This window comes from Gekko japonicus, unplaced genomic scaffold, assembly GCF_001447785.1.
Source record: "Gekko japonicus isolate JY-2015 unplaced genomic scaffold, Gekko_japonicus_V1.1 scaffold2932, whole genome shotgun sequence".
Taxonomy (NCBI): domain Eukaryota; kingdom Metazoa; phylum Chordata; class Lepidosauria; order Squamata; family Gekkonidae; genus Gekko; species Gekko japonicus.
Genome location: NW_015164748.1, coordinates 192,185 through 200,223, shown reverse-complemented (window position 1 = coordinate 200,223; position 8,039 = coordinate 192,185). Strand labels below are relative to the sequence as shown.

General features: G+C 52.6%; 1 protein-coding gene across 1 annotated transcript in view; it reads left to right on the top strand.

The window, feature by feature from the left end:
* Positions 1-8,039, top strand: part of CNTF (ciliary neurotrophic factor) — a 10,419-nt gene extending 2,380 nt beyond the window's left edge. The window contains exon 2 of the mRNA XM_015409646.1: positions 7,171-8,039. Coding sequence (XP_015265132.1) covers positions 7,171-7,653 — 483 coding nt within the window. The 3' untranslated portion in view covers positions 7,654-8,039. The remainder of the gene's footprint in view (positions 1-7,170) is intronic.

Sequence of the window (8,039 nt, the reverse complement as noted above, 5' to 3'; positions counted from 1 at the left end):
GGGGGAGGGAAGGGCCCGCCAAGCGCGCCACTGTGTCTTCCCGCGGGGGGCAGAGCGGCCCCTCAGGATTGCCCCCCTCCGCAGCCCCTGGAGCTGCGGGCCCCTCCGGGGGAAGAGCCACTGGGTGAGCCGCAGCAGCCAGGGCTCCCCCTCCCCCCACTGGACTCCCCCAGAAAGAGAAAGCCCTGATTTCCATCCCCCTTCTTTGCCCGTTGGCCTGGCGGATGAGGCCAGACACCCCCTGCCGGGCACAGGCCTCCCCCCTCCTCGGCCCGCAGCAGCAGCCCCGCTGGAGAGGAAGCCGCGACCCAGAGGCAAGAGCTGCACTCGGAGGGCAGGAAAGTTTGGGCTGGCCCCAGGCCTGCGCCAGGGCCAGTGTACTAACAACATTCTTGCTGTCCTGATGACTGGATCTCAAAAACAGGACAGCTTACGTGCAGGTGCATTTTTTCTGCTTGCCTTGACTCTACTTGAGCCAAATCCCATTTAGTAAAGGTAAAGGCTTCCCTTGCTCGAAAGCCAGTTGTGCTCATCTCCGTTTTGAAGCCAAAGAGCCAGCGCTGTCCGGAGACGTTTCCGTGGTCATGTGGCCAGCATGACTAAACACCAAGGCGCACGGAACGCTGTGACCTTCCCACTGAGGTGGTACCTGTTTATCTACTTGCAATTTCTTGCTTTTGAACTGCTAGGTTGGCAGGAGCCGGGGCCAGAGACGGGAGCTCACTCCATCATGTGGCACCCGGGTCTCAAACTGCTGAACTACCGACCTTCCACAGCCTGCAGTTCAGCGTCTTAACCCCTTGAGCCACCGCAGCCCCAAATCCTGTTTAGAGTGGTCCTTTTGTTTCAAAGACTGTAAGGTTTTCAATCAAACTTTATTGCTGTATGACATTTTTAATTTTTTTTAACCTTTTTTAAGCAGTCAGATTGTAAGGTTTGTGGGGCAGATCCAAGCCTGGATAGGAGCAGGAAACAGAATGGAGGTAGCTGCCCCAAATATGGGTGGTATAGATTCTATGAAAGGAAATTGGATATGGGAATAGTGACAAACTGTTGTAGCAAAAGACTATTGTTAGATTTGGGGTTTCCCCCCCCCCCCATGATTAATTATCTGAATGCTATTTTTAAGTATGGCCATTCCTTCCTAGAAACTTCCAGATGCTGCTGTTTCAGGAGCCCCAAACCTTGCTGGGCTTGTAGGCACATTTGTATTTGAGAACAAGTAGTGGGTGCAACTATACATAAAATGGTTGCCAAGGACAGTGTGTAGCCAACCACAAAATGTTAGGGCTGAGGCCAGTCACCAAAATGTTGAGAGGTTCCAAATCATGCATTCTCCTATGTTGGACACCGCTCTTTTTCCTGAGTAAGTGCTTTATGGAGACACAAATGTGGTACCTCCTCCTGGGTTCTAAAAAAATCAATTTTTTTTCTGAAATATCTCTTGCTTCACTGAGGTAGTGGGAAGTCAAAACTGGCTGTTTGCTTTAGGGAAGGAGCAAGCGGGCACCCGGAAATATGGTACTGGGCATTAAGAGGCAACCTCAGAGGAAGGCCGTGGCCTCTCTGTGCCCCCTTGGTGGCCCCACAGGGCAGCTGGTTGGCTATTACTGGACTAGGCGGGACCACAGCGGGTCTGATCCAGCAGGGCTGTCATGGTGCTGACATGGTCCTCATGTTGAGCTTCACTTGTCTGTTCACTCCCAGCTATCATGGCTGAATCAGGTGTGGTCCTGCTTCCTTCAGCATTTTGTTTCGTGCTGGGCAGAGAGTTTACCTCCCTTCATATGCACTTTATTCCTTTTTTTTTTTGTAAAAAAAATCACTCCTCCAATTGCTGCTTTGCATGTTACTAGTGGATGCATGAACAAAATACTCCATCTTCAGTTTTGCTGTCATTTAAAGTGGACTGTGGAGAAGCACCAGATCTTTAATAGGGCAATTAGTTTTAGGGGCTAGCTTTATGTTCTAACTCCTGCCTAGCACTGGCTGTATCAGTCAATTCAGGCTCTTCCAAGACTTCCATTACCTTCTCTGTGCAAGAGCTTGAGGTCAACTGGCTTATTGTTACTCAGCTTCAGGGGTTGGCTTAACTTTTCCTGGAAGAATCCATGCAATTGGTGCCTTTATTATGTCTCAGGCCCATGATGCTGGCAGGCAACTTACCCACTCAACATTGTACATGCCTGGCATCTTTTTATGTTTTGGGATTGAATCATTCCTGATTGAATCACCCCGGGGGACTGGCTGAGCTTGGAGCACAAGAGCAATAGCCTACCAGGATTCTGACAGTAACCAGTCTAGTAGTAATGTTATGTAAATAGCCTATCACTGGGAGTGGGGTTTGTTTAGGTGTGGCAATTACAAGCTTTTTAACAGAGCTGAGTCTCTGGAGTCTTGTCTTGCTCGTGCTGAAATCACAAATAAAGTAGAGCTGATCACTAGACTCAAGCCTGCTCATCCATGGAACCCACCATTTAACAGTGGTGACGAAGGCGGGATCCTGTTGAGCCAGCCCAGAGCCCATCTGCACTGCTCCGTGCATCGAGCTCCAGTGCCAAGTGCATCACATCACAACCAGGACCATGGCTGCTGCTCCAGGACATCTGCCGACATTTGATCTCACTCACCTAGAGCTTTGGGACACCTGGGTGGAGCAGCTCAAGTACTTTGTACTGTTCCAGGGCATCGAAGGCGAGGAGAAGAAGGCGGCTCTCCTGCGCAGTTCCTGTGGGGTCGCAACCTTGAGGGTAGTCCAGGGCCTCATCGCTCCCACCTCAAATCGAGGCGGTCACTTACGACACATTCATCAAGGCGCTCACCAACCATTTCGTGCCTCAGCCAACCAAGATGGCATGCCGCGTGGACTTCTACATGTGCCAGCAAAAGTCCAACAAGACGGCTGCCGACTTCATGGCGGACCTTCACAGATTGGCCCTCACATGTGAGTTCCCGAGCCTCAGTTATGTCCTCCTCAACCGGTTCGTGATGGGCATCCAAGAGGAGAAACTCCGCCAAAAGCTCATCAGCCAGAGGGACTCACCCTTGCAAAGGCACTATGCGAGGCCGCCATTTTCGAGAAATCCCAGTGAGACCGCCAGACCTCCACCGTGCACCAGGCCTCCATCCCCTTGGCTTCTGAGGCATCAGACGAAGAAGAGGCCCATCAGGTTCACTGCCCAGCTCGCCACAACTCATGGCCTTCTGCCACTTGCCCAGCAGAAACCGTCACACCGACTGCCTGCGCCAGCTGTGGAGAAGCCCACGAACGTCGCTCCTGCCATTTCTAAGATGCAACATGCAGGACCTGTGGCAAGAGAGGCCACATCGTGCACACCTGCCGCTCCAAGGGAGCCTAGAGACAGAAAGCCATGCACCAGGAATCCGCAGATCTGCATACCACCGCCATCCACCAGCATCAGGTACTGAATTTGCCCCGGGACACCCCTGATACAATTTAAGTGACTGTGTTAATAGAAGGGGTACCTTGCAAGATGGAACTGGACACGGGGTCATCCACCTCCATCATCTCGGAAGAGACTCTCCGGAGGCTCTGTCTACAGGGGGTCCCTGCCTTAGACCCGCCGTGTCCACCCTCCAGGACTTTCAAAAGAATGAGGTGGCCATTAAGGGGTGGGGCTAATTCCACGTGAAATACAGACAGTTTGAGGGAATATTGGACTTGTTGGCGGTGGAAGGACGGCTCACCAGCTTACTTGGACTATCTTGGTTTACGTCCTTGGGGTTCAGAGTAACGGGTGCACCACGTGCAGCCCTCAAACTTCAGTAATGTGTGTGACGAGTTTCCTACCGTCTTCAATGGGACACTTGGCCGGTACACAGGTGCCCCGCTATCACTCCAACTCAACTCTGAGGTGCGGCCATCTGCCTCAAGGCCCAGAGAGTTCTGCTCACACTCAAGCCCAAAATTGAGGCAGAACTGGACTGTTTGGTGGCACAAGGTGTTTTAGAGCCAGTTCCCCATACCACCTGGGAGACCCCCATCGTAACCCCAATTAAGCCAAACTGGGATGTCCGCATCTGCGCAGACTACAAATGTACAATCAACAAGGCACCGAGTGACCACGTGTAACTGGTGCCTGCGGTCAGCCATGTCCTAGTGACATTGGTGGGGGCCAAGGTCTTTGGTAAATTGGACTTGGCCCAAGCATACCAAAAGCTCCCAGTGGGCGAGCCGACTGCTGAGGCACAGACCATCATCACGCACTTGGGTGCTTTCAGAGTTAAGCGGCTGAAGTTTGGGGTAAGCATGGCCCCTGGAATCTTCCAGAACTTAATAGACTCTTTCTTGAAAGGCATCCCTGGGGTCAGACCCTTCTTCGATGATGTAGTAATCACCACCCCCATGGAAGAGGACTTTGCCACCCACCTACGCACCATGCTGCAGTGATTCGACTCCGCCAGGCTAAAGGTGAAGCAGGAGAAATGCCTCCTGGGAGTCCCCCGTGTAGAATTCCTGGGGTTCTCCGTGGACACGGATGGCATCCACAAGGACAAGGCTCACACCATCACGAATGCACCTGCTCCCACATCCAAGGCCAAGTTGCAGGCTTTCTTGGGGCTTCTAAACATTTACCACTCCTTCCTGCCCCACAAAGCTGCACTTGCGGAGCCCCTCCACCGCCTGCTCAACAAGAAGGCCCTGTGGGTGTGGGGCCAGTGGCAGGCCACTGCTTTCCGGGCCGTGAAGGAGCTACTCACATTGAACGACATCCTCACGCAATTTGACGAGACACTGCTGGTTGTCTTGGCGTGCGATGCTTCTCCTTACAGCGTTGGTGCAGTCTTGAGCCATCAGTTGCCGGAGGGAAGGGAGGTGCCAGTGGCCTACTATTCCCAGACCCTGTCGTCAGCCAGATGGAAATATTCCCAGATCGACAAAGAGGCCCTTGCAATCATGGGGGGAGTAAAAAAGTTCCACGATGACCTGTATGGCCACCCCTTCACCATCGCAACTGATCACAAGCCCCTGCTTGGTCTCCTTGCCCCTGACCGTCAAACGCCACAGATGCTGTTGCCCAGGGTCCTGCGCTGGTCCATTTTTCTGGGGAGTTACCAATATGCCCTATAGTACTGGCCAGGAAAGTCCATGGGACACACAGATGCTCTCAGCTACCTCCCACTGAGCTTTGTCAACTTGCATCCGGCCCCTGCACACCAAACCCTCACGATGAAGGACCTGCCGGACCACCCTCTGCATGCCGCAGACATTTCTCGCCACACCGCCAGGGATCGTGTCCTCTCCCACGTTTTGGATTGGGTGGGGAGGGGATGGCCCATGAATTGGGTGAGCCCAGAATTCACAGTGTTTGCATCCCACCAGGATGAGCTCTCAGCGCACAAGGGGTGCCTCCTATGGGGTAGCCAGGTAGTTATTCCCCCATCGCTGCGTAAATGGGTTTTGGAAACCCTGCATGAGACCCACCCTGGAATCGTGAGGATGAAAGCGCTGGCCAGGAGCTATGTGTGGTGGCCAGGAATGGACGGCGAGATTGAGGCCTGGGTACAGCATTGCCAGGCCTGCCAGGAGACGCTGCTTGAACCTCCAAGGGCTCCCCTCCACCAGTGGGAGTCTACCCACATGCCATGGACACGGGTGCATTTGGACTTTGCCAGCCCATTCCAGGGGCAGTTGTTCTTCCTCCTGGTGGACTCCTGCACCAAGTGGCTGGAAGTCGTGCCAGTCACCTTGACCTCATCCCATGCAGCTATCCGGGCCCTGAGACAGATTTTTAGTGCACATGGTCTTCCGGACATGGTCATGACCGATAACGGCATCGCCTTAACCTCTGGAGAGTTCAAGGAGTTCTTAGACCAGAACCTCATCAGGCACATGCGGTCCGCTCCGTTCCACCCGGCTACCAACGGACAAGCTGAGTGGATAGTGAAGGCAACCGAGGACGCGCTAACGTGGCTCACCCATAGGGACTGGAACCCATGGCTGGTGGTCTTTTTGTTCAGCCATTGAGTGACTCCGAGTGCATCCACTGGCCGCAGCCCTGCAGAAGTATTAATGGGTCGCCGCCTCATGACGCAGCTGGACTGCCTGCACCCAGACTGAGCCCCAGAGTTGCGCCACACTCTGGTGAGCCAGGAGGCCCCCAGAGGGTTCTTTCCAGGGGACACTGTCTTTGTGAGGAACTATTTCAGTGGCCCCGCATGAATCCTGTCAAGGGTTACCTGTGTGACCGGACCCCTATCGTATGAGGTATCGATGGATGGGGGCCAGCTACTACGCAGACACATCGACCAGCTCCGCCGTCACCTACTGCCCATGGAGCTGGAACTGTCTTCCACCAAGGAGGAGGAGGATGGCCTGGAATCACCACCGCCACTGTGGCAGACCAAGAACGCCCCCCCCCCCCAGACAACAGCATGCAGCCAGATGGCCGGGAAGAGGAAGGTACTGCACCGGCTGCTCCGGACCTCCCGGATTCTGTTCCCGACTCGCAGGACTCCAGTGTGGTCCTGCTTCACCAAGCACGGCTCCAGAGTTGGTTCACAGAGGGAATGTCACAAGCCAGTGTACCTTGAAGACTATGTCTGTTAAGGTGCTTTGGAACTTAGGGGGGAGGGGTGTTATGTATTGGGATTGAATCATTCCTGATTGAATCACCTCAGAGACTGGCTGAGCTTGGAGCATAAGAACAATAGCCTGCCAGGATTCTGAAAGTAACCAATCTAGTAGTAATGTTCTGTAAACAGCCTATCACTGGGAGTGGGGCATGTTTGGGTGTGGCAATTGCATGCTATTTAACAGAGCTGAGGCTCAGGAGTCTTGTCTTGTGCTTGCCGAAATTACCAATAAAGTAGAACGGATCACTAGGCTTGTGGCCTGCTCATCCATGGAACCCACTATTTAACACATCTCATTTAAACAGTGTCCTCAGCTACTACACTAACAGTGATAGTACTCCAGAGATCTGTAGCAGATATGGGCATACTTGCATGTGAATGATGCACATGTAGACATGCTGGGAACATGCAACGTCACGCAGTTAAGATCATATTGCTAACTAGTTAAATGTTGAGGTTAAACCTTAGTTCTTGTTCAAAGAAGGAACTGCTGTCAGTGTAGTGTCTGTTAAAGGGAGAAAATGTGCAAAATAATTCTTCTAAAATGCATTCCTTTCCCCTCCATCCTCTTAGGTAGAAAAGCAGGGTTTGGACAAAAACTTCAACCTCGACTCGATGGATGGTGTGCCAACAGCCAGCACTGAGCAGTGGAGTGAAGCTTCAGATGCCGAGCGGCTGAGAGACAACCTGAAGGCTTATTGGGCATTTCAGATCTTGCTGAATGAGATCCTGGAAGAGCAGAGGTCCTCCTTGACCCCAAACGATTTAGACTTCCATGAGTCTATCCAGTCAGTCCTGCTCCAGGTCTCTGCCTTGGCTTACCAACTGGAAGAGCTGATGGTGATGTTGGAGCACAATGTGCCAGCCAGAGAGCTGGAAGGGGCCCGGGATGCTCATGGAAGAGGCTTGTTTGAGAAGAAGCTGAGAGGCATGAAGGTGCTGCAGGAGCTTGCTCAGTGGTCTGTCAGGTCTGTCCGGGATCTACACCAGCTTTCCAGGCCTGTCCAGACAGGAGACATCCCACATGCAAGCTGCTGCTTGGCTCTGAAGAAGTAAGGCCTTTCTTCTCTGTTAGATTTTTACTTTCTCAAAGGCCTTTCCTGTCCTCCGCTGTGGTGGACTAGAAGGACATGGTAAGAACAGAAGGAACCCTCTGTGATGGCTGAAGTGGGCAGTGCTTTCTGGATGTTATTTATTTCCTTCTGCACCATCCTGAGACTTGAGTCCCTGGCAGGTTTAACTTTGTATAGATTTCTACCATCATGCTTTTTCATGTGATGGTCAGTTGATTTTTGATTATTAATCGGCTAACACTATTTTCTTATTTTCACCTCAGTGCTCAAGATGAGTTGCAGATAGGTTTGCCAACCTCCAGGTAACACCCGAAGATCCCCCGCTATGACAGTTAATCTCCAGACAACCAAAGTCAGTTTCCCTGGAGA